The sequence below is a fragment of the Gopherus evgoodei genome, chromosome 6 (assembly GCF_007399415.2).
Source record: "Gopherus evgoodei ecotype Sinaloan lineage chromosome 6, rGopEvg1_v1.p, whole genome shotgun sequence".
NCBI lineage: Eukaryota > Metazoa > Chordata > Testudines > Testudinidae > Gopherus > Gopherus evgoodei.
Genome location: NC_044327.1, coordinates 47512599 through 47539798, shown reverse-complemented (window position 1 = coordinate 47539798; position 27200 = coordinate 47512599). Strand labels below are relative to the sequence as shown.

Genomic DNA, 27200 nt, shown 5'->3' with positions numbered 1-27200 from the left:
AAAGTTGCTACAAATTGTACAACTGTTTGTCTACTTTCTGGTCTTTTTTGTGGAACCTATATCTTTCAGCAATTACCAGTGGTTTTGGAGAAAAATGGGACCCCAGGATTTCCACAATGTCACTGTAAGATTTAGTCTCTGGCTTAACAGGGTGTAGTAAGCTGCGTAGCAGATAGTAGGTCTTAGCCTCTACAACACTTAAGAATATTGGCACCACCTTCTCTTCTGTAGAAAGCTCAACAAAAAGCTCAAAATGCTCAGTATACACGTGCCATTGCACTATAGTCTCCTCAAAAGGTTCCAGTAGCCCTGTAAATATAGCCATGATTTTAGTTTCAGTTTGCACAGTCAGTGCAAACAAGCCAGTTCTCAGCCCCTTCCAGCAGGTAGGGTTTTTTCTGGTACCTTAATTTCTACTTCCTTCTGTTGCTGGGGCAGCACAGAGATCCCATCCTCGTCACCACGTTGTTATATTCTTGGGGGCAAGAGTTTTAGGAAGAAATCACTGGAGACACAGAGAGCTGTAAACCTTGAAGTAGCCATTTTATTGCCACTCACAGAACTAACCAACAGCCAGCCAAAACTGGCTGGGCTATCCCCTAATAATCTAACTCAGTTGCCATAGCAACATAAGATTCTATTACCACGACAACAAAATACACAACACCGATGGTAGTGCAGGCTATGATAGTCTAGCTCTCTCTGTCTCCTTCAAGCTATTTAGTCTGCAAGCTCCAAAACAAGTTGTCAAGTAACCTCAAAAAAGCCATGTCCAGAAAGGAGTGGCAACCTCTTCCTATGAAAATTATCCAGTCAGAATACTTATTCAGTTACACTAATTATGGCATTTCTAGCCTCATTCCTTCCATTTCTAGCGTCATCTTGACCTGTTACAATTGTGTTTTCTTGGGTACTCCCATCAGTGCTTTTAACTTAAACACACTCTACTTCTACCAGTCTTTCTGCTCTCAACCTTTGCTTATTTTATAGTTTTATATAACCAGGGCCGGCTCCAGGGGTTTTGCCGCCCTAAGCAGCCAAAAAAAAAAAAAAAAAAAAAAGCTGCAATCGCAATCTGCAACAATTCAGCGGGAGGTCCTTCGAATAGCTGGACCTGCTGCCCCTCTCCGGAGTGGCAGCCCCAAGTACCTGCTTGCTGAGCTCGTGCCTGGAGCCAGCCCTGTATGTAACAGGTCAAGCTAAACTTTGATTATTTTTCACCTACTTTGAACAACTTAAAACAGATCTCTGAATAACAGTCCCCATATCTTCAGAGGTGCACAAGTTGGTTGGACAGTGTGATCTACATACAGTAAATAGGTCCTGTGGTTCCACATGACTCGTATGTCAGCTACCAAATATTCAGAAAGAAAATACGGTTATAGTGTCTCACGTGAGTGGAGAGTGGACAGTGGATATTAGCATCTCTCCAAACAAAAAGTTCAAAATATTTTTTTAGCTTCATGGAGTTTCACAGCCCCCTCCCTTTTTTTTTCAATTGCACCTTAATTTAAGAAACCAAACACACACAAACAACATACACAATAATCCATTGTTCAAAGACACACACCTCTCCATGGAGACTGGAGAAAGGAGTTCTGGGAGCTGCTGCTTGGTGACCTGATTATTTTGCCTGTGTGAATGGGAGCTGTACACTTGATGGCAGTTCTCCAAGCTCTGCCTATGTCTTCAGCAAGCACTCACGTCCCATCTACACAAGCAAAGGAAGGCTAGGGATTTCAGGATCACGATCCCGATATAACTTCAATCGGTGGATAAATTATATGGAACATCTGTACTGGGATCACAGTTTTGATTCTACACTATCTTCCTTTTCTCTGAATCTGTCTCTCTTCTGTTCTACTTCTTTTGTTCTCATGTTACAACCTTTTCCTTTTATTTTAGGAAAATGGATAGCAAAGCAAAACTAACAATAATCAGAGAGTAGCACAGTGCACATGCACAGTTTTTTAACCTGAGAGGATGGCTGCAAAATGAAAGAGATTGTGATTAGATGACAGCTGACACCACAGTAAAGCACTATACAGGTGCGTAATGTTAGTCTATGTGGCATGCTGTTTCTGTAAGCACCATTTATTGTGCAGACTTCACTAAGTGAGTAAAGGCAGTAGTCTTCTATTTAGTTAAGATGCTTCCAGGATGGGATGCCAATGAGGAGGGTATCATAGGACACAACTGCATGACAGGAACTGCATAAGGCTTCTTTGAGCATTTCTTTTTTCCCTCTCAAATGAAATTTTTATTATGTCCAATCATTTTAATGTTTCATATATTATTCTTATTATCCATTTATGGCATATGCTATAATAACTCATTTTAGTAAAAATAGTCTCATACTGTGATTCAGAGAGTGAGTTAAACTGTATGCTTTGAATACATATTAACAATAGCATAGGATAGTTTCACCACTGAACCATAACAAAGCATTTTTATCATATTACAGATCTATATTGCATGAAAAAAATCACTCTTCAAATTAGTTTCAGTCTCACCATGTCAACCTTGATCCTTCTTTCTCCAGACAATACAAAATGTTAGCTAATCCTCACTGCTGGCAATTGCTGGTTTTGTTATTTTTATTTATTCTTTAAAGATAGTTTTTGCTTTTTAATCTTTCCATGACACATACAAAGCCAAAGATTTTTTTAAATTATCAATTTCAATTATTTTTGTATCTCTATATGTTATATATACATTTCTCTGCAGCTATAATGATTTATGCCAAGTTTAAGCTGGAAACAAATTTTTTATTGCCAAGTTTTAAACCACTGAAATACAAGTTTATATTGGAAATGCTGAGACACCCTTAACTATAATGGCACTAGCGGGCGCCACCATAATTCCAGTCTCAGAATTTAATAAAATGCAGCCACTATTTAACGGTAGTATCACAAAGAACCCTATTAACTATCCAATTACTAAATGAAGAAATAACATTTTCTATAACTCAAGCCAAGGGAAAAAAGAACACTTCATGTTCCAACTCAAAACTTTACTTTAAACTAACAGGACATATTTGGAGGTCCATTCCATACAATGCACTGTTTATTTCACTCATTTAAAATAAGTGAATTTCTGTATAAGAGCCAATTAAAGAATGTTTGTTTAATAAATAAAGATGTGTATTTTCTTGAGTGTGGTTCTAATTGCAATGTAGGGTCTTACCTCTTTAGAAATATCAGAAACTAATACATCCAGCCAAGGTTCCTTTCAACAATACAGGTGTCCTACATTAAGAGGGGTGAATGATTCCTTATTCATCTCATAAAATTACAAAGCTTGTGTATTTAGGGTCTATGGCAGCACCAATAATTTCAAATATTTTTAATGGGCTCCCCCACCACTCACATTTGTGTGTCTGAAACACTGAATTTTGGTGTTCTCATGATCTTATTCTATCATTCAGGAAAGAAACTACCACTAGATGATCAAATCTTGCATCATTTTGACCCCATAAATGACTTTCAGAAGCATTAAAAGAAAGTCAGTGAAAAAACACTAAAAAATGCTATTAAACACAGATATCTGGAACACAAACAAAATTCTACTAGGTACTTATATGGACCCCATTTATTATATCATTTGAGCCCCAGGTGGAGCTTTTCAAGGGCAGGTGGATTCCATCACAGAATCATAGGACTGGAAGGCGGCTCAAGAGGTCATCTAGTCCTGCCATGAGTGCCATGGACTGGACTATGTAATAACTAGACCATCCCTGACAGGTGTTTGTCTAACCTGCTCTTAAAAATCTCCAATGATGGAGATTCCACAATGTCCCTAGGCAATTTATTTGAGTGCTTAACCACCTTGACAGGTAGGACATTTTTCCTAATGTTCAACCTAAACTGCCCTTGCTGCAATTTAATCCCATTACTTCTTGTACTGTACTTCTGGTACTCAGAGGTTAAGGAGAACAATTTTTCTCCCTCCTCCTTGCAGCAACCTTTTATGTACCTGAAAACTGTTATGTCCTCTCTCAGTCTTCTCTTCTCTGGATTAAACAAACCAAATTTTTTCAATCTTCCCTCATAGGTCATGTGTTCTAGACCTTTAAGCATTTTTGTGGCTCTTCTACAAACATTCTCCAATTTCTCCACATTTTTCCTGAAACGTGGCACCCAGAACTGGACACAATACTCCAGTTGAGGCATAATCAACATGGAGTAAAGCGGAATACTTACTTCTCGTGTCTTGCTTACAATTCTCCTACTAATACATCCCAGAACGATGTTCACTTATTTTTTTTTGCAACAGTGTTAGACTGTTGAATCATATGTAGCTTGTGATCCACTGTGACCCCCAGATCCCTTTCTGCAGTACTCCTTCCTAGCTAGTTACTTCCCATTTTGTAAGTATGCAACTGATTGTTTCTTGCTAAGTGGAGTACTTTGCATTTGTCCTTATTGAATTTCATCTTATTTACTTCAGACCATTTCTCCTGTTTGTCCAGATCATTTTGAATTTTAATCCTATCCTCCAAAGCAGTTGCAAGCCATCCAGCTTGGTACCATCTGCAAACATTATAAGTGTACTCTCTATGCCATTATCTAAACCAGTGATGAAGATATTGAACAGAACCAGACATGGAACTGATCCCTGAGGGACCCCACTTGATATGCCCTTCCATCTTAACTGTGAATCACTGATAATTACTCTCTGGGAACAGTTTTCTAACCAGTTATGTACTTATCATAGCTCCATCTAGGTTGTATTTCCCTAGTTTATGAGATGGCCATGCAAGACAGTATCAAAAGCCTTACTAAGACCTCCAAAGTTTTGTTGACCAAAATCAGCTTTTGTCAACAAAACAGTGGTGCATGCACTGAAATGCTCCTCCCACCAATGAAACTCCTTTGCTATGTCAACATAATAAAACCACCTCAATGAGCAGCATAGAACTTTCTGCAGCGTACTTAGAGTGATGCAGCATCAGTGTAGACACTGTGCTTGGTTATGTCACCTTATCTGAGATTAGCACACAGGCGAGCAGCATATGGAGCTGGTCAGAAGGCACACGCATGCAGGAGAAGCACCCTTGCACCCTGGGTTACCCTCAGGAGTGAGCTATTAGGTTAGATTACCCTAGTCTGTGGAAAAGGGTACCAATATTCGGAATAGTCTCCCTAGCCACTTGTATTAATCCTCTTCCCAAACCACCTTTGTCTTCTCTTGCCTTTTCCTCCTTGCCATGCTCCCCACCCACCCCTAAGCTCATCATATATGGAACACGCGCCAACCTATGTGGTAGCCCAGACACAGTGAGAAAGAGGTTTGTGTATCTTTTGTGATTCACGGCTGTGAGTGCACTCACCATACTGTCTCGGTTCATGGGCATTTGCACATCCCCCATTGGAATCTTCTGGTCTGGAAATAATGTCCCAGCATGAAGCTTTCTATACAGTCCAGTGTTCTGAAAGATGCATGCATCATGCCCCTCCTCTGACTACCCTGCACTGATGTCAGTGAAATGGCCCCACCAGACCCTGCCACACCATGGAGAAGTAGATCTTTTGATTGATGTACTCTGTCGCAAGATGATCAGGGGCCAAAATTGGGATACGCATTCCATCTATTGCCCTGCTGCAGTTAGTGAATCCATTGCCTTAAAGTCATCAATTATCTCTTGCACATTACCAAGAGTCATAGTTCTTGGTAGCAAGAGGCAATTAATGGCCCCGCAAATCTGCATCACTATAATCCCCATGGTGGCCTTTCCAATCCCAAAGTGGATTTGTGACTACAATCTGCAGTTACCAGCTTCCATACAGCAATTGCCACTTGCTTTTTCACAGTGCAGGCAGCTCTTATTCTGGTGTTCTTGCACCACAATGCTGGGGCGAGCTCCACACACAGTCCCATGAAGGTGGATTTGTCTTGTGCATCCAAAAGTTCTGCAGCCACTGCTCTTCATCCCATACATGCATCATAATGCAATCTCACTTATCAGTACTTGTTTCTCTAGCCCAATACCGACAATCCACTGTGGCAAGTTGCTCTCTGAATGCCATATTCACAAGTAGTAATCATAGAAGTAATGGCAATCCACCTATGACTCTGAACCTTGCCCTTCTAGGATGGCAAAAGAGAGCAGAGAACACCTGAGACCTCTACTAAAAGAGACTATCTGCATCTCCTTTGAAGGGAAAATCCTATTTGCCCTAAGATATATGATCATCTAGGATGACCAGATGTCCTGATTTGATAGGGACAGTCCTGATTTTGTGGGATTTTTCTTATATAGGCACCTATTACCTCCCACCCCCGTCCCAATTTTTTACACTTCCTATCTGGTCACCCTATGATCATCTGACCAGCACTTAAGAAGCCATCTCTGAACAGTTGAGACTTTACAACTACAACCTCTGTATAAATTTACTTTTTCAATCAAGTTATCAAGAAGCAACTAGCTAAAGCCTCTTCAGGGCCACCTCTTGGCTATAAGTATCCTGGACCCCTCTCAGTCAGGCTGCGGACCTTAGGCCTGGTACATGAGAGACAGCGCCTATTGCTCTGATGGATGACCTCCAGCTATCCATATACAAGGGAAGTATATCCATATTTATTGTGCAAGACTCTTCTGTGGTATTTGATACCAACTGATTGCCAAATACTCCTTTCCTGCCTCCAAGAAGCTACAAGGAAGAATGGAAATGCCCTGACATGGTTGAGGTCATTCCGCTCAGACTGAACCCTGTAGGTCAGAGGTCAGCAACCTCTCAGAAGTGGTGTGCCGAGTCTTCATTCACTCATTCTGATTTACGGCTTCACATGCCAGTCATACATTTTAACATTTTTAAAAGGTCTCTTTCTAAATGTCTATAATATATAACTAAACTATTGTTGTATGTAAAGTAAATAAGGTTTTTAAACTGTTTAAGAAGCTTCATTTAAAATTAAATTAAAATGCAGAGCCCCCCAGGCCGGTAGCCAGGACCCAGGCAGTGTGAGTGCCACTGAAAATCAGCTCGCGTGCCACCTTCAGCACGCGTGCCATAGGTTGCCTACCCCTGCTGTAGGTTATTATCAAATCATAGATATGTAGGGAGAAAGGGACCTTGAGAAGTCATCTAGTCCATTCCCCTGTGCTGAGAAAGGACCAAGTATACCAAGACCATCCCTGATAGGGGTTTGTCTAACTTTTTTCTTAAAAACATCCAGTGACTGGGATTCCAAACCCTCCCTTGGTAACCTATTCCAGTACTTAACTATTCTTACAGTTAGCAAGATTCCCCTAAATCTCCCCTGCTGCAGATTAAGCCAATTACTTCTTGTTCTGCCTTCAGGGACATGAAGAACAATTGATCACTGTCCTCTTTATAAAAGCCCTTACAATATTTGAAGACTGTTATCAGGTCCTCTGCAGTCTTCTTTTCTCAAGACAAAATATTGTCCAGTATTTTAACCTTTCTTCAGAGGTTACACCTATTACCATATTTGTTGCCCTCCCTCTGGACTCTCTCTAATTTGTCCACATCTTTTTTAAAGTGCGGCACCCACAACTGGACACAGAACTCCAGCTGAGGACTCACCAGATCCAAATAGAGCAGAACAATTATGGGCAACTGCACTTCCACCTTCAAAATCCTATAAATATTAGTTTTCTCTCATATTTGGCAAGCTATTTGCAACAGGCTGACATACCAGAAAAATGTAGACAAAACCCAACTCTACATATCCTTGGCATCAAACATTCCAGTATTTTTAAAGGGTAACCAAAATCAACACCTGGAGGAAGAGCAGCTGGCCAAAGCTGAACCAAGACAATACAAGTAGTGATGGGCGAAAGAAGGAAGCATGTTGAAGAACTATAGCTCTGTACCACCCTGCCCCCTTCCTCCCATTATGAAGAACCTCGGCTGCCAGATTGTTAAATTGTTTTGCAGCCATGGGATCCTGTTAGAATCCTTACTGATCTTGGATGTCAAAATAGCCACACATTGTTAAAAATATATATATCCTCTTAAATCTTCCTGGTCAGAATATCACATTCCACTCTATTGGACACAGGCCTGGTCACAGTGATCTAAGCATTTGTGACTTGTCCAAGCTTCATTGTGAAACTCATCATATCTGTGATAGTTTTCCCCAAAAAGATTATCAGCGGTGAGATGTCTAACATAGTGAATGCCGGTGAAAATGAGGTAGAATCAGGGGCTAAAATAGGGGGAAGTTGGCAAGATAGGTGTCTTCAAGTCACCAGGACCTGATGAAATACATCTTAGAATACTCAAGGAGCTGACGGAGGAGACATCTGAGACATTTCAGAGATAATTGCTAAAGTCATGGAAGATGGGAGAGATTCCAGAGGACTGGAAAAGGGCAAATATAGTGCCAATCTATAAAAAGGGAAATAAGGACAACCTGAGGAATTACAGAACAGTCATCTTAACTTTAGTACCTGGAAAGATACTGGATCAAATAATTAAGAAATCAATTTGCAAATACCTAGAAGATAATAAGGTGACAAGTAACAGTCAACTTAGTGGGGTGCGACTTTTCTCAGTCTATGGCACAGGAGAAGTAAGCGCTCTTTGCCTCCTTCAGGTAGAGGCATACATTTGTAGAAATTCTTTGTGTCTGAGTCTGTCTTCATCAGAATACGTTTTCTGATAACAATGCTCAAATTTTCTTCCCGCTTTCTCTGCTGCGGGTCATCTGAGATCTATGGCAATCTGTGTGGGTGTTGGGATGGGAGCCAGCATTCTGGTACTAGCATGTCTAGACGACTAGTCATGGATTGGCTGAAGTCCTTCACCAATTCTTCTACTCTGAAAACAAGCTTGGAATTTAGCAGAGTTCAAGAATTATCAGGACAGAACATGGGGATGGTTCTTTTTCCCTTCCGAGGGAGAGTGTTCTTATAACTGCCTAGAAAAGGAAGAGGTCTTACCAGGGTACAGTACTGGTTCCATTTATTATTCCTATCTCCAGTGCAAGGGTTCATTCTAGGGCATGGGCAGCTATTGTGTGCTGGTCCAGAGATTGCCTGTGGGAAATCTGAAGAGAAGAATTAAGACAGGAAGTTTGGGGTACTTCATCAGAAACATCATCAGCCTCAATATGAAGTCTCCAAGACAATGAGTCTTGACCTTTATCAGCATTTCAGACTGTTTCTGTCAACTCTTGTGATAATCCTTTGTTTTCTGACAGCTAATAGATTAGCAAGGTGCCCAAATTAGTCTTGTCTCTGGATCAGAGGGAAAGTGGATGCACTCAAAATATTTTGTTTGGCGTGAATTCTTCCTGCATTTGAGTCCAGAAGAGAACAAAATGGTTATTCCACATCCAGATAGGTCCTTCCTGGGTGTGGATCTGTGGCAAATGGAATATCCAGGGGAACAAGGTGATCCAGTTTGGGACTGCAGACTTAACACTGATCATATGTCTGTGTGATGCAACCCAGGTCAGGCAACTCAACAGCAGTAAAATCATGGATGATGGATTAATTGGCCACAGATCTTGCATTATTCAGGATGAGGCTGAAGTCATGGTGGCTATCTGTTTTGGACCCATGCAAGATAATAGGTTGCTGATTGCAGTGGACTAGATATAACTACCTAGAGATCTTCTTTCCAAGTACTATGAAGATATGTTCAGTCTTTGGGAAGTAAAAGGGACATCTGACATGAGTCAAGTTACACGGTTAAATCTTTGCAGAATCAATCCTTTGTTAGGAACAAAGTATACCACAGCTATATTAATTGCATTTATGGTAAGAAGGATGTATGGGGAAAACAGTCAAACATTTGTAAACTCATCTTATATATAGAAAAAATATAGTTAATAAAAAAATTGCCTGGGTCTGTCCCAGTCTAAAGGAAAAATATAGCAGCCTACATTTTCAGAAGTGACTAGTGATTTTTGGTATCTCAATTTCTGGGTGTTTAACATGAGACAGCTTAAAGTAGCCTGAATTTCAGAGAGAGGTGCTCAGCATATTCAAGAAATTCAGACCTTAAGATATCTCACATAGGGAACACATGAACTTAAGCACCCAAAAATCACTAGTTCCATCTGAAAATTCAGGCTAATTTTGTGACTGTCAACTTATATGGCCCTGTGAGAGGGCAATGTACCACACTCATCTCATCCACAAACACACACTGCTCTGAGACCTTCTTGCTTATAAACACCCCAGTATATTTTATTTACAGTTGTTTATCCCTCCACCAATACACAGCAGTGTCTCTATACCTTTACACACTGTATCTGAACTTTTTAACCCCTTCTCCAAAAGGGAGGTGGGGAGGGACACGTCTCTACTCAGAAAACTCTATTTGTCATGCTCTCCTAACTTTCTGTCTTTCTTTTTCTCTCCTTCTCTTCCCTCCTGAGCATTCCTTCCAATACCCTTCTACACAGCTTCCTTGTTAACGGGTTTATTGGCTCATTGACTCAGTAGCCCCAGTCTGGCTTAGTAATCAATACACCTGTGTCCAATTAGGCCTTATCCAGGAGAACCTAATTACAATTAATAATGACCAGATTGCTGCTCAAGTCACTGGAGTTTCCAAATGCCTCCTCTCCTGTCTTTTCTGCACTAGTAAAAATACCATAATTAATGTCACTGAAGATGGTGGAACAAAAACAAAAATTAATATTTGATTTAGGAAAGTATTTTATATAAAATTTGAAATGTTTCTTAAACAGAAATAGCTATTTTAATTTCAGTGCCATTCAAAGCACGGGAAAACATATTTGCTGAGTGAAAAAAAATGTTTACCATATGGAAATCAGTTGCATTTTCAAGAGCCTAAAAAGAAATTATACAAGAGCTAATAAGAGGTAATATGTATATCATTCTTTTTTTTAAATTCTGAAATGCTGTTTGTAATATTTTAATCTTTCTTTTCTTCAATTTAAAACAAACGCTATATTCCCCTACCATCAAATTCAAATATCACAATTTCACTCCTATACTATCAACAAGCAAACAATGTTTTAGTTGCACCAAAAGGTGATTGCTGCATACTCCAACCTATTTCGGGGTTGTGCTCAAGAGACATCTGTTAAAACTTTATGGATTAACAAACCAGCTCGGCATATTAGTAAGGATATATCTTGTGCCTCATGTACTCCAAATCCTGTTTTGATCCCAAACTGACAAGTGGGAGGAGAACAGTGATTGCATGGTAGCAAATTTCACTCCAAGCACCAGCTTAGAGACAGAAAGTGTTCTTGTTACCCAGGATTTTCAGAACCAAAAGCAGTGGTAACTTATGAGTTTTACTTCAGGTGGTTTCAGAAAAAGGTCTTTCAAGATAGCTTCAGAGAATGGCTTGAAAGTAAACTTTATTATTTACTCTTTTTATAACTAACTTTTACAAAACAAACAGCTCATAGTGACACCTACTGGGTCATTACTTCAAAAAAAAGTAATAAACTACTTATTAACAAAACATTTCAAAGAATTTTAGTTATAAAAAGCTTTTATATTAAAGGGGCCAAAACTCAAGGTCTTTATTTATTTATAGTCTTAATTTGCTGAATTTTTTTTTCATTTAGATTAGCAGAGGCTGCAAGCTTGTAGCTAGCATTTGACCTTGCCTCCAGAAGCCCTGTTTGTTCAAATTAACCATCTTTAGGTGGTGTTCTATTTTATTAATTAATGGTGGCTGAATGCACACAATATGGTTGCAGTTAGCTTGATAAAAGTTTGGGTAACACACCCTTCCATTCCAGGTCAACATTCTCAGTGTCTAAGTACCACTGAGTTTATACACAAATGGGACGTAGACATAGGCATCGACTCCGTGGGTGCTCCAGGGCCGGAGCACTCACAGAAAAGAATTAGCTGGTGCTTAGCACCCATCAGCAGCCCAAGCTGCTCTCCCTCCCACCAATGCCTCTCACCCACTGGCAGCCCCACCGATCATCTCCTCCCCCTCTCCCTCCCTCCTAGCACCTCCTGCCCACCACAATCAGCTGTTCTGCGGCATGCAGGAGGCGCTGGGGGGTATAGAGAGGAGCAGGGAGGGGGCGCACTAGGAGAGAGTGCCAGGCTGAGTGGGAAGAGGCAGGGCAAGGTGGACAAGGGATGGGGACTTGAGAGAAAGGGCGGGTCAAGGGTGGAGTGGAGGTGGGAGGAGGCGGGGCAGGGGTGGGGGTTGGTGAAAGGGGTCAGGTGGGGGAGGGGCCTGGGACAGAGCAGGGAGGTTGAGCACCCTAGGAGCCTGGAGGAAGCTGGCACCTGTGGATGTAGACATACACTTTGAATTATTATTATCATCATTGCTGTGGCTTCATTGTAGACGGTTGTTGGATCATTTTGTTATCTTGGCATACCCGAGAGTGAAGAGACCATGGAGCTGGAGAGCAAAGGTGAATTAATGCATAAGGGTGTTTATAATATGCTTTAACCCCATAAATAGCCAAATTTTCGCTTCATTTAAAAGAGCACTAAATCATATACACTGAAAACTGGATCCAAATTCCTAGAATGATGACACATTCAGAAATGGGTTCAGAAAGAAAAGGTGAGAGAAGGGAAAGATCATTAGCTAAGTTTCTTGTGGCTGGGAGACAACCCTATAGAATTAAAAGCTCCCTGCGTAGATAATGGGCAGCTCTGAGTGTCATGAACTCCAGACTAACCAATTCCTCTAGGGAAAAAATGAATGCTTTAAATACATACCAAACTCCCTCAAATGCCCCAAATCTAGTGATCATCTTTCTGCCTCAGACATCAACCAAGTCCAGAGAGCCATCTCATCAAACCTAGGTCTTTTAGACATATTATTTGGAGCTGGCTCTGCTATATTGCAAAGGATTGTGCAGGACTTACAGAAACCTCCAAAATACTTTATAGAAGAGTCATTACTCAAATGAAGGGTCATATTTAATCCCTGTTGTATTTAATCTGCTCGCTCTGGTGAAGTTCCGGAGTCGACGGGAGTGCGTTCAGGGATCAATATATCGCATCTAGATGAGATGCGATATATCAATCCCCTATAAACTGATCGCTACCCACCGATCCAGCGGGTAGTGTAGACACACCCTTAGGCAGAATAGTCTTTAAGCAGAATGAATGGTACTTCAACTTCCTATCAGGTATCAGCAATTCTTTCAGAAAAATGCAGCTGAATCTGCAGACATGGCTGCTAAAGATGCAAATGGACACCTAGTGGGATTTTCAAAAGCACATCGCTCCCACTGAAATCATTTTTAAGCTTTTAAATACCTATAAATACCTTTAGAGATCTGGCCAGCAAATCTTTGTTTGTCACAATTTTTTCACAGGGATTAACATAATGTTACTAATGAGGGAATCTGGGCCAGATTCACCTCTCATACTGGTATAAAAATCAGGAGAAATGCCACTGAATTACTTATTATGAATATTATTCTAAGCAATCAAAACCCTGTTTCCACACAAAACTCCATAGTAAGTTAAAAATATGGTAAGACATGAACAGAAAATATGAGCAAAATAAATGGTCTTTCAGATGGAATTTTTCCCATAAGGCATCAGCAGGTCTTTATGGAAAATACTTCTGAATTTGCACCATGGCTACCAGAAGAGAACAACGTAAGGCTCCAAATTAAGTCATTCTGTGCAAGAATCGTTATAATTTCATACCATTCTGGAATGTAGGGTAACATCCCCCTCAAGTAAAATAAAGTACTTTGGGTAGAAAACCCCAGTAACTATAAGCTAATGAGGAACAGACAAAGAAAAATGCCAAATGCTGTAAAACCCAGATACTTAAGATAATGACTGAAATTTATGACTGCTTCCTTCCCTGGCAGACAGGAGTACAATTAGAATTCTCAAAACAACAGTTTCTTTGTGCTGGCAAGCTATGTCATGTTTATACTACTACAGATATGCTAGAAGATAAAAAATTAATAGTACAGCACCCTTTCTAACTCAAGATAATGGTCAAACTTGTTATGAGGTTCTGAGTATGAGTTTGCACTTATTTTACTCCTAAACTGAAATTATTTAGGTAATTATGATTGCAATGGGCAGGAATTGTCCATTAAAGCAACTTGCACTGTACAGAGGCCTCGGTTTTCACAATCACACAGAACAAGAACAAGCAATCTATTATGGGCCCCTTTATCATTTCTTTTGCTGTGCAAATATAGCCTGAAATTTAAATAAATGAAAATTATTTCTTTAAAAAAATATTCATGTCCTTTGCTTGACAAACCCTTGAATGAAAAGTGTCAAGAAATGCACATAGCCTTTCTTTCATCATTTACTTGTACAAGGGTTATGGATCACTTGGCGTTGACAGCCATTAGACAGAATGAGCATAAGAACTTATTAGCACAAATTTTCTCATCTCCCTCACAAAGAGGGAACGATTACAGCTATATTTTGAATACACAAAACATAACCCAATGGCATCTTTTCCCTACAGAAGGGATATATGGCATTGGAGGCTCTGACTTCCCCAAGGATACTATCAGGTCCACAAGAGCATCATATGGCTTTCAGCTATAGAGTTCCTTCCTTTTGGACTACCCCTCTCTCCTTTCCTTCCTTCTATATAGTGCATCCTTTCCCCTTCAGCAGTGGTTTTCAGCCTTTTTTCATTTGCGGACCCCTAAAAAAATCTTGAATGGAGGTGTGGACCCCTTTGGAAAGTCAACCTGTGGTCCGCAGACCTCTACCATACAAGTCTGAAAACTGACTGAACAGTATTCAACTATAAAAGTTCCACACGTTTGGCATGGCATTTGACGCAGCGTGAGAGAGTACTAACTGTGGGCTTCTATGGTAACAACAACACTTCTGGGTTTTGACCTATAGGTGGGAGTATTCACATACTTTAGATTGATCAGAAAAACGGAATGCCTTTTCTGGGATCTGAAACTTAATTTTCATAGTCACCTTTCGCAGACCCGTTCGACGTAGTCTGTAGACCCAAGGGGTGGGATCCACAGGTAGAAAACTACTGCCCTACAGTACCAATGATAATTGTTCTTGTCATACAGCTAAGGAGGACAGTAGTCTTATCTATGGATATAGTGATGATCTAACATCACCCTATTGCAAGCCGTAAATACCACCTTTTGGAAACCAAGAGCAACACCTACCGACTCTTTTAGCTTTATATGGTCTAAGGCAGGGATGGGCAACTGGCAGCCCTGAGGGCACATCTGGCCCCCCAGATCATTTTATTTGATACTGTAGTGAGAGTCAATGGGCTGAAGAAGGGAGCTGGGCCCAGTTCCATGAAATAGGAGACGCCGTTGTGGGGTACATGCAGAACAGGCTCACTCTCCAAATCTCTCAAGGCCTCATCCGCTGAGTGTCACACCCCCGGACTGCCAAAGAATTTTCAGTGGACTTTGCAGCCCTCTACTACCTTAAAGTTGCCCATCTGGGTCTAAGTAGTAAAGGTAATATCATCACTCCTGAATCTGAGTCAAATATGTGGCGCTATCCACCAGGTGTCAAGAATTATTTTCTAGCAGGCACCCCACAACGGGCAACAGGACACACCAGGGCTATCAAAGTAAATAATCAATAACAAGTTAAATAAAACCATGCCTCCAAAGAGATGACATTTATTTGACAAAACAAATAGAAATAATTTAATTCTTAAACTTTACTTTCCATTTTTTTTAAATGTTTATGAAACAGAGAGCAAATCTATACCATGAGCTATATAATATTACATGCAAACTAAATTTCTCTCTCCTCTCTTCCCCCAGACAGTGAGGTCAAAATTAAACAAACATTGTCTTCCTTTTTCACACATGAACTGTAAATATAAATAAGATATTCATTCAGCAAAATACAGAACAAAATGCAAGATTCACTACTTAACTAAGCTTTCCTACGGTAAATTAAAAAATGAAATAAAAATTAAAAACCTATATGGGGTAGGGAGATGAACTTGAGGAGCAGAATCTTCTGAGACTGTCCGGAGACTGGTTGAGAGCTGTTCTAACTTACAACTGATACCTGGCCAACAACAGCCCCTATGGGTCTCACTGGCTGGTGGGGATTGCTGGAGCACTACAGTAAACTGGATACCTGCTGCTCCAGGCCACGCCCCTTTATATCTATCCTTATGTGCTTTGTCTTTATATTGGTCTAAAAGCATCTAAGACACGGTCGTCACTATAAAAATAGCGGCACCATTTGCTCTTCTGCTGTTTGGAAATATTGTGTCTTTACTGATTTAAGCAGACTTTAGAAAACGTAAAGGTAAAAGACGTATTTGAATTGCTGGGTATTCCCTTGTTTGTTCTACAGCTAAACACTTCATATAGTTATATCATTTGAAATTATATTGTAGATATAATCAAAATAATTAAATTTTAAATATCCATGAACTCCATAAATACTAGCTTATATCTGTTTTCACCGTTTGCCCTTATTCTGTTTTCAGGATTCATAGTTTTAACCAGATAAACTCAAACCACATAAAGCTAATGAGTCAGTTTTCTAATATGCCCTTGTTTTGCTGAGAAATAATGGGGAAAACGTTACCAGAAGAAAAAACCTAAAATAACAGAAGCATCAAAGGATAGAAATGAACTTTAATTTGGATAATGGGGAAAAACTCAGAGGCAAATGCTCAATGAGCTTATATTTCTCTTCCCATGCCTTATTAAAGAGGAAGATCATAACAAGAGATGCAAATAAACTGTCACCACATGAAGCAAAATTATATCTATAACATCAGTTCAGTGAGAATAGTGCAGCAAGCTAGTACTGATGGGAAGCTGGCATTGTTAGCTACTAGATAAAAGGAGACCAGCTGCTGCTATTTACACTAACTCCACCAGTGCAAGCAAGAACAAATAAAGGCTTGCTATCAATAGCCTACAAAATATACAAGGAAGCTTTCAATTTTCAAACCATTAAAAACTGACCACACTGGAGGAGTATCCTTCAATGTCTAAAAGGGGAGCAGCTGGTTAACGACTAAGGGTGAGTACTTTGCCCATGCCATCTGAGGAACAGCACAGATGACAATGCAGATGTGGCCATGAAGGGTATGTCTACACAGCCCACAGAAGCGAACCCCCCTAGCCTGGCTGACAGACTTTAGAGCTTTAAAAATTGCTGTCTAGACAGTGCTTTGAAGTTGTGGCTTGGGCTGGAGCCTAGGCTGTGAAGGCTAGGGAACCTCAAAGCACTGACTGTTCCAAGGGCTGCACGGATATATCCCAACTTACCCTGTCTGATTGGTAGAGAGACCAAGGTGCAGTATACAAGAGTGAAATGATGCAGCAAAATAAGAAAGTTATACACAGAAAAAACAAAATAATTATATTAGAGAAGTTTCTATACCTGGCCATTCCCAGACTAGAAAAGTTGGAAGGGACTATCAACACATCAAGCCTGGAAAAGGGGTGGGTTCCAAGTGTACCATGAGCAGCCGAGAGGCACCGAGGAATCAGCTCAAGAAGGATCTCTGCACAGCGATCCTTAAGGCACCATGGAGCAAAGACTCGATGAGGAATGACTAGCTGAGAACTGGCAGCAGGATTTTGGAAACGGCAAGGATATGTCACATGACCACAGCTCCCTTCGATCAACCTGAGAACACCACAAAATACAATGGTTTAGTTTGACATTACAAATATGTGTAGTTAAATCTGTGTGCAGGAGGTGATGAACTTCTGCAAATATCAAGGAGATAAAGCTACAAATGGGTCTCATGCAAAGTTGGCTCCTTTGTATTCTCACACTGTTCATGTCAATGCAGCAGTGAAAAAACGAAGGCTAAATTATTATTGATATGCTTGGGTAGAACTGATTTGTTCACTCCAATCTAAAATAAATGAAAGTGGTAACATCTTATTTTACTGACAGGCAGACATCAAAAGAACATGCGTTCAAAATGCTGTCACTATTCAAGACAAAATTATATATATGTTTGTGTCTGTTTGCATTTTAGAAAAAATAAATACAGAAAAAACTAAATGGACAAGAAAAAAATGATACAGTTTAAACTAAAGGAAAGATTCAGAGAGTTCCTAAGTTAAATATTTGTGAAACACTTAAATATTTAATCAAGTTACAAAGACAGGATTTACTTTTGTCAAAGAAAACAGAGATATGATTTATATTAAAGTCAAAGTTAAATTTTTAAAAATAAAAATTCTTCAGGACAAACTGTAAAAAATTGTTCCTATTACACAAAATAGCAGATTTCAATTCAGTCATAGCACTGCAAACATTTGAAGGAATCATATCATGACCAAATCTACACCTGCATTACCTCTGAAGGGTGCTTTCCCTCAAAGGTGGGATTAGGGAGAAAAACTACATTTCCTAAACACCGAGTCAGACATTTTTAAGAGGAATTCATATAAAAGAGAAATCAACTTCATTTTTTTTTAACCTGATAATTCCTATTCTGAACAACACAAACCCTCTCTTTGGTTCCAAGTTGCAACTTTGGGGGTTGATTTATTGTAAGCACTAGAACCAGTAGTATTTGCAGGATCAAGCTCCAAACTAGTATTTTTCTGTAGGCTATGATTACTTTTGCTGAATTGATGGCATGTAGCTAGCTGAGTTAATAATGAAATAACACCACCTTACCTTTACATAAGGCCTTTTACCTGAAAGAAATGGACCTTAAACTATTTCAAAAAGATTATCTACACAAAGAAACCTCACCCACCACTGAAATAGAGACATCTCTAGCGCAGAATGCAATACATATTAATCAGTGCAAGCAAAGTTATATAACATTTTTCAAAGGGAGATACAGAATGACATTCTTTTAATTCTAAATCTACTTAAATATGGAGATAGACCTATCTCATAGAACTGGAAGGGCCCTGAAAGGTCGTTAAGCCTAGCTCCCTGCCTTCACTAGTAGGACCAAGTACTGATTTTGCCCCAGATCCCTGAGTGGCCCCTTCAAGGGGGAACTCACAACCCTGGCTTTAGCAGGTCAATGCTCAAACCACTGAGCTATCCCTCCCCCTTACTGAGTTACCCCTCCCCCTTATGTCTTTCTATCATTTGCAAAGCAAATAATACATACATACAACTCCTTCAAGTGCAGGTATCTGAACTGGAACTTACACTTGTATCCAGTTATTTTTGAGATACTCACTTTATGCCACCTACAAACAAAATACCTTAAAATAACATCACTTTATTATTTTTTCTATCAAACTTTATAAAGATTTTTGAAATGGTGGAGCAATAAGTGGAAAGAAAAGTTATGAACAGTTTTAGTTTTCACATCAAGCAGCAGCAAATTAATACCTCCAGAGGGGGCTAATGACTTGGATGAGAAGAAAGTAGATTATAATGTTGCTTGTAAATAACAGGAGTCATATTTATGCCTCTTTTCCCCTTTTTTATTGAGAACCAGTGAATCGACTAAATAGCCAGCTGATGTTCCATTACATATAGGCACAGCATTATCATAATTATTATTTGTGTCTGATAGCTCCCGATATGTGCTAGGTGCTGTACAAACACAAAAAAGACAAGTGATACAGATGGTAGAGAAAAGGTATACAACACGCAAGTCAGGAGGTGGTTGTCTACAACCTTATAATATACGTTTTAATAATGTAACTGGATTTATTTTTAATAAGATATATAGACTACCCCAAATGCCCCATAACTAGCTAGTTAGTTTCTTGAGTCACAGTAAAAGTGGGGATTCTAGGAGGAAACTGAGTGCAAAGAGGGATAGTTACACTGTGAGCTAGTTCAGGGAGGACAGAGTGGCAAGAAGATAGCTGTGAGAGAAGCAGACAGCATATCAAGGGTGGTGGAGTGGGCGGGGGGCACTAGTGGAGCAGTGGAGACATAGGATAAACACATCTAATATTATTCTCAGCAATGTCAAATGTACCATGAAAGGAATGAGACACTGTTTGGAGGTACACAGAACATTCACAGAATCATAGAACTGGAAGGGCCCTCGAGGGGTCATCTAGTCCAGTCCCCTGCACTTGTGGAAGGACTAAGTATTGTCTAGACCAGGCGTAGGCAACCTATGGCACACGTGCCAAAGGCGGAACATGAGCTGATTTTCAGTGGCATTCACACTGCCCGGGTCCTGGCCACCAGTCTGGAGGGATCTGCACTTTAATTTAATTTTAAATGAAGCTTCTTAAACATTTTAAAAATCTTATTTACTTTACATACAACAATAGTTTAGTTATATATTATAGACTTATAGAAAGAGACCTTCTAAAAACATTAAAATGTATTTCCGGCACGCGAAACCTTAAATTTGAGTGAATAAATGAAGACTCGGCACACCACTTCTGAAAGGTTGCCGACCCCTGATCTAGACCATTCCTGACAAGTGTTTTTCTAACTTGCTCTTAAAAATCTCCAACCTCCTTAGGCAATTTATTCCAGTGCTTAACCACCCTGACAGTTAAGAAGTTTTTACAAATGTCCAACTTAAATCTCCCTTGCTGCAATTTATGCCCATTGCTTCTTCTCCGATCCTCAGAGGTTAAGAAAAACAAATCTTCCTCCTCCTCCCTGTAACAAGCTTTTACATACTTGAAAACTGTTATCATGTCCCCTCTCAGTCTTCTCTTTTTCAGACTAAACAAATCCAATTTTTTCAATCTTCCTCATAGGTCATATTTTCTAGACCTATAATCAGTTTTGTCACTCTTCTCTGGACTCTCTCCAATTTGTCCACATCCTTCCTGAAAAGTGGCGCCCAGAACTGAACATTCTCAGAGAAGCTTACTTTTATAAAGAAGATAAAACATAGGCCCCAGAAGATTTTTCATTAGTGAAGAAATTTCTCTAGCACTCATATACAGTTTGCTTGTTTCTAAATTGCTGTGATTTAGCCTCCAACTGACAGAACAAACACTGAACTCCCATGGGGGAAGAGTTAAAAAAAAATCAAACTACAAATGGAAAAAACTTGCTCTTGCACATTATTGCACACAAAACTCTTTACTGAGAAGAAAATCTTCATGGAGTCCTTAAAGTATCCAGAGTCCTCTGATCTATTCCTTCCCTCACCACTAATTATGTGACCTTGGGCACATAATAAATTCTCTGTGCCTCAGACTACTCATCTGTAAAATGGTGATAGTAATGTTTACCTATCACACTGGGCTGTCTTTAATGCTATGAAATCCCTGGATCAAAAAGGAAAAACAAACCAATAAAAAAATCATAATATCTAAAGGTACCTGAATAACTAAATGTTTTTCTTTGCCACAACGACTAATAACGTATTTATTGCCGCAAATCAGCAACAGTTATAGATCCTAAAGCATTATATGTTAAAACAGAATATACAATGTAATATAATTACAGAATATGCATTTCTGTAGAGGCAATCTACAAAATATCATATTACAAATAGGTAAACATGCAATGATTCCTAAAACGTATCTAAATGCATAAAATTTCAAAGTTTCAAACTGTTTCTTTCATATCTCACTTTTGCAAAAAAAAGAGAAAGGTTCCATCTCTAAAGTTTCACTAAGAAGTGATATTAGAATTAACAGAGCACTGATTCAGCAGGAATGCTTAACCGAAGAGCCCCTTACGAAATCACCATTTTATCCTCAATATGCAGAGTCTGATTAACTGTATTTAAGTTAATTCACAATCCACATGGAAACAGAAGTAATTGGAACCAAAACAGCTTAAGTGACCTACAAAGCAATCTAACAGGCAAGAAACTTTTTATTCTGTTCCTAATTGAATAAAAACAGAAAGGATTTAAGGATTTTGCAAAGCAGACGGTTATAGATGAGAAGATAAAGTGCAGAGTTTAAAAATTCTGTTAACTAGGCTGAACACAGGTAGAAACTAATTGTCATGTTCCATTAGCCTAATTTTTTCTACACAAGCAACACACCCTTGCCAATCCTTTGCCCCTGGACTTACTTCCCTAAGATTTCTTTCTGCTCTGATTAGACACGTTCTGCTGTGGTCCCTCTGCAAAGACAATTCACTTTCATGGTTCACAGAATAAATGGAATGTTCACTCAAATGTTTATTTTTTAGTAATATCCTAATCACCAACCTGAGATCGGCCCTTGAAAACAGAGAGGAAAACTCGTTAGTTGTCCGGATGTCAGCTATGTGGGATTCCTGTTTAACTTCTGTCCAACACCCAATAGCAATAGTAAAGGTGGATGCTGGCATGGGCATGGTCACATAATAGTACCAACTTAAAACACCTATGAGTAAAAAAAGCACCAAACAGCAAATTACCTTCTAGGTTAGAGAACAATTTCCCAGAATCAGCACTTTGAATTTCAATGCACTTGAGCTTTTGAGCCAAACCTCTCCTACCACCTCCGCACGGTTTTTGGTTTTTTTTGTTCAAGAAGGAAATAACTTGTTTTTATTCAGGTCACATTGTTTACTATATGATAGTGATATCTTACTTACCTTGGAGATTGAAAGGGACATTAGCAAATAGTTTAGACCTAAAAACTTACATTCACACTGCTATCCTCAGATTCTAGGCATCTACAAAAAATTAAATCCAGCATTGTAACATTATGACTGCAAACCTCATGAAAACATTCTACATCAATGGCCCAAAACACTGAATCTTACCATCATGGGTGGAGTCAAACAGGATCCTTAAGTCCTCTAAGAAAGGACATTTTTTAACTTAAAAAAAAATCGATTGCAGTCCTTTAACAATAGCCTTAATAATGCTGTTTTTGTCTTAACAGCATGGTTTGTTTATTTCAAATTGCAAACTCTTTAGGGGAAGGACCATGTTTCAGTATGTTCTGCACAGCACTGAACAGACTGTTGGAAGTCTAATAAAGATACAGTAAAACTTATGATCTCTGCCTGGCAATCTGAAATGGCACAATGCATCAGCACGTCAATGAGAAGTCAAGAATCAGATTCAGTTTTGGTATGAGTGCAGAATTTGGCCCTATGGGACGATCTGGAAGCTGAGGGGATAGAAAAGGTAAGTGAGTCTACCAGAGAAAGATCTGCTTAGTATAGGGGAACAATTAAGCAGAGTCCATTTAGAGAAGTGGAGAAAGTTGTTTTGAGGAGCCATGAAGTTTTTATTGATCAAACCTACATACAGGGTCTTTTTTTTATTACTTTTGCCCAGCTATTTTTCTGTTGCTGTTAAAGGCACCTTAGGCACACATGCAAGAACTCACCTACATTTACAAATACAGTTACCACAGCTGCATACACAAATTGGGCGATTGCATATGCAGCAATCTAATTAGATACTTGTATGTGTATCTGATTTGTGAGTAGAGCAGTCATGGTAATTTTGAATGCAAATATAGGCATGCAACTGCATCCCGACCTCGAGCTTTTTTTTTTTTTTTTTTTTTAGGTAGTCTTTGGATTCAGGGGTAGCGCTAGCTTTTTTGCTGCCCCAAGCATGGCAGGCAGGCCGCCTTCAGTGGCTTGCCTGCGGGAGGTCTGCCAGTCCCGCGGCTTCGGCATAGCCTCCTGCAGGCTGCCACAGAAGGCTACTTGATTACCGCCCTCACAGAGACCAGCAGGGCGTCCCCCGCGGCTTGCCACCCCAGGCACGCGTTTGGAGCGCTGGTGCCTGGAGCTGCCACTGTTTGGGTTACAACCATGGAACCCTACCATTTTTTTAAAGAAAAGTAAAAAACCCTAACTAAGGGGAAATAATCTGCCATTGCCTGGTCCTAGTAGCCAGGTACTAGCAAATACAAGAGGCAATTCTCCTCCTCAAGGCATAGAGACTCCAGTCAGTAGAAGCAGAAGTACTAGCAGCCAAATCGGGTGTGGGTGGGGGGAAGAAATGGGCAATGAGAAGTGGGGAGTAGAGACAGCCAGAGCCACCCCTCTCCACAGCACCCTCCTGGACCCAGAATTGTGCATGGAAACCCAAACACACACACGCTGAGAGCACTAGAAGGGCTGCCCTCTCCCTTGTGGCCTGGGGAAGTGGGAGAGGGTAATTGCAGAGACTCTATTTATAAGAACAGAAGCAGCCAAAGCAAGGACCACTGAATTTTCAGAGAATTTTCTACTTTTGTCTCGATTTTCTCTGGCCTATGCTGACTGGCTGTTTGTTCTAGCTCTCCCGCTCCCTCAGTTTCTTCATCTCAGCTTCACTCCACACCTACCCCTCTTAGCCTCTTCTCCCCAACCTCTCCTTTTCTTTCCATCCCCTTCTAAGTAAACCCACCCTAAATAAACAAACAAACAATGTGGAACTAAAAGTGACATTTGCCACCATCACATTTTCATTCTGTTTGTGCATCCTATCCCTTCCTTCACCCTGTGTCTGTCTGGTCTATTTAGATTGTAAGCACTTCAGGACAGGAACCGTTTACTACTCTGTGTCTGCACAGTGCCTAGCACAATGGGGTCCCATTCTCGCTTGGCCCAGAGACACTGTTGTAATAAATATGAATAATAGTATGTCTGTACAGAGGAGGTGAGGGATGATATAGTGTGCTATAGTGTATCTCTGGGCCTTGCATGGTGCTGTAAGGCCACCTCTGGGCTTCGTGTCATAAGGCAGATGAGCACTTCCCTGCACTACCACTGGGAAGTTTGCCCCCACCTGCTTGTGCAATAGAACACCACCCCACTGAAAATGGAGCCTCCACAGAGGAAAAGACATGATTTGACCCTAAATGTGTGTACACTCAAAATGCCAGATTGGTGGTCCCCACCACAGAAAAAGCCATGAACCACTTTTGTTGGCTCTGAATCACAGGTTAAACATATAACATTCACAGAGCTTTGCTGACCTCACAGATAACATGTGAACAGAGACTGCCATGTTCACTACAACATAACTAGAAACAAAGAGGAAATACATTATTATTGCCAAAGGAAAAATGTTTTGAAATCCCAGACTGTGGAAGCTGAAAACCAGCCATGGCAGGCACTAGCCCATGTATAGGAAGAGGCCATCCAGAGAAGTACCATTTATTTAATTATTTCAAAAGGCTGATGTTGAGAGCTCCAGTAATGTAAACTATACCAAAGGCCAAGCCTGCCCACAATGAAACCAATGGAAACTTTTGTCATGGACTTCAACGGGAACAAGAGCAGACCCAGAGGCAGCATAACAATACTTCATTGTGAGTAGCATCTGTCACATAAACAATATTCCAAAACGTTCACATAAAGAGTGCAACTTCCGGGTCAAACAACAGCAAAGGAAGAAAGAAATTACGAAGGACAGGAATGGTAGAAAGTGGTGTGTTTTCAGCTGAGTTTTGAAACAAGACTTCGAGTCAATGAGGTGGGGAGACAGAAAACTGTTCCAGATGGCAGGAGGCGAAGGCTCTTTCTCCTATAAAGGAGAAGGCTCTCACAACAGTGAGATTTCCTAACAGGAAAGAGAGAAGGCTAGTGCTAGACAAAACAGAGGGAGGGAGAGGAGCATAGTGAGACACAAATTCAGTGAGGTGGACTGGAGTAAGCAAGACTGTGAAGTGTTTTTAAAAGAAGACGGCAATTTAAACAGAATACTGAAATGAAAGGGGAGAGAGCTTAGCAATCTAATGTGGTGGTGATATGTTTATGTTGCTTCTTACGTGAGAGGAGATGGGTAGCAGTATTCTGCATATGCTGGAGTCTCAAAAGCTTTAACTTTTGTAGTTTTATTCTCCCACTCTTCACATCAAGAGGAGATTGCAAAGTGGGTCACACAATCTGAGGGCCAACAAACTTCACAGAGCCAGAAGATTATCATCAAGTCCTGAAAGAGGGCAGGGGCCTTTAAAACAATCACCAAAATGGGACTGAAGGGCAGAAATAAACTTGTTTCTCTCTTCACATGAGCTTTCAAATACCTATAGATTCGTCTTTACAAAATTCAACACCGTATTCTCCCTTATCCCACATGCCCTTTCTTTGTGCAGGTTTTATAGAGACCATGCAAACACTGGACATCCCCATCACTACACCCTGAGGCTCCTATCGTGCTTATAGATGTTGCTGAACCCCAATCCACTGCTCACAAGGCTGTCACGGGTCTCATGTCCTTGCAACCCAGAATACACTGAATTGACAAGAAGTCTCAGAGCATACTGTGAGGTAAATAAGGTTTCACCACTGTGGTTCCTGACGTTTCCTGATGACTGAACTGGCCTTTATGCAGGTAGTGCTTCCTTTCAGTAACCAACATGAGCAGCTGTTACTGGTAGGAGAGATCATTTGTTTCTCATGTTTTCTCTGTCTCCCCCACCCACCCACATTTTCCCATTTTCTTCCTCTTTTTGAATGTCTTGCACCTGTAATGTTTTTTCTTTTTGTCCCTCCCAATTCCTCTGTCTCCCCTCTTTTCCCTTCACTTGCTTTCTTCTTCTCCCTTATCTTTCCTCGCCTCCCTTATCCTGAGTGTTTCCCCTTCTCCTGATTCCTTTTGTTGCTCTCCACTCTCTAACTCCAGTGCCTTCATGTGACTCTCTTGGAAACAGCACCACCTATAGGGAAAGGGAAGGCAATGCATATGAACTCAGCATAGGGCTCTTCCTTATAGTGCAAGTAACACTCTATATCACTGAAACATTTCTGTGCTATGTGAGGGCTCATTGGCAGGACAAGGGAAATAGCTGGCGTTTCCTGCAGAAAATAGAGGAACAGCACCTATTAAATAAAACTGGATATTTTCTAATTCACATGTTATCTATTTAGGACTCAGTTAAAAATGGCTGGAAAAGTGCAATCTATTTGTAAGTGTGGGAAAATAAAATTTAAAAAAAATTATTTTTTGTGTTTCAAACAACAACAATGAGATAATGACTTCAAGATTCTTTATGCATATTAATTGTCTTTGAAATGGTTATAAAAACAATTCTGAGTACCAATGCGTACATTATAACTAAAATAAACACAAGTGTCAGTATATCTTATCGTCTGACCTAATAAACAGGTATATTTTCTTATATTTATATAGTACCTTTCACCTCAAATAATTCTTTAGTGTTTTAAATACAAACTGAGATACATATTACACACACACACACACACACACACACACACACACACACACACACACAGGATTACTTCATCCACCACTGAAATTCAGCCACCTCTGATGGGAAACACTATTATGTTTAGTAATGCATAAAACCATTACACAACACTTTCAGAAAGAAAATGAAAAATAGCATAGATGCAAAGCTACAGCAAAACAAAATGTAATTACCCCAAACTATTTGTCTGGGAAATTAGGATTAAGAGCCTTGCCCATCAGAAAAGTTCTAAGACATCTTTAGTGACTTCTAGTGGTCAGCACCTTGATTTCACA

General features: G+C 40.0%; 1 protein-coding gene across 7 annotated transcripts in view; it reads right to left on the bottom strand.

Annotated features, from left to right (window-relative positions):
* Positions 1-27200, bottom strand: part of AOPEP (aminopeptidase O (putative)) — a 350923-nt gene that overhangs the window by 255595 nt on the left and 68128 nt on the right. For all 7 annotated transcript variants that reach the window (XM_030566094.1, XM_030566098.1, XM_030566100.1 and 4 more), the window contains 2 exons: positions 21984-22140; positions 17282-17530 (listed from right to left, as the gene is read on the bottom strand). In XM_030566094.1, the coding sequence (XP_030421954.1) occupies positions 17282-17530; positions 21984-22140 (406 nt within the window). The remainder of the gene's footprint in view (positions 1-17281; positions 17531-21983; positions 22141-27200) is intronic.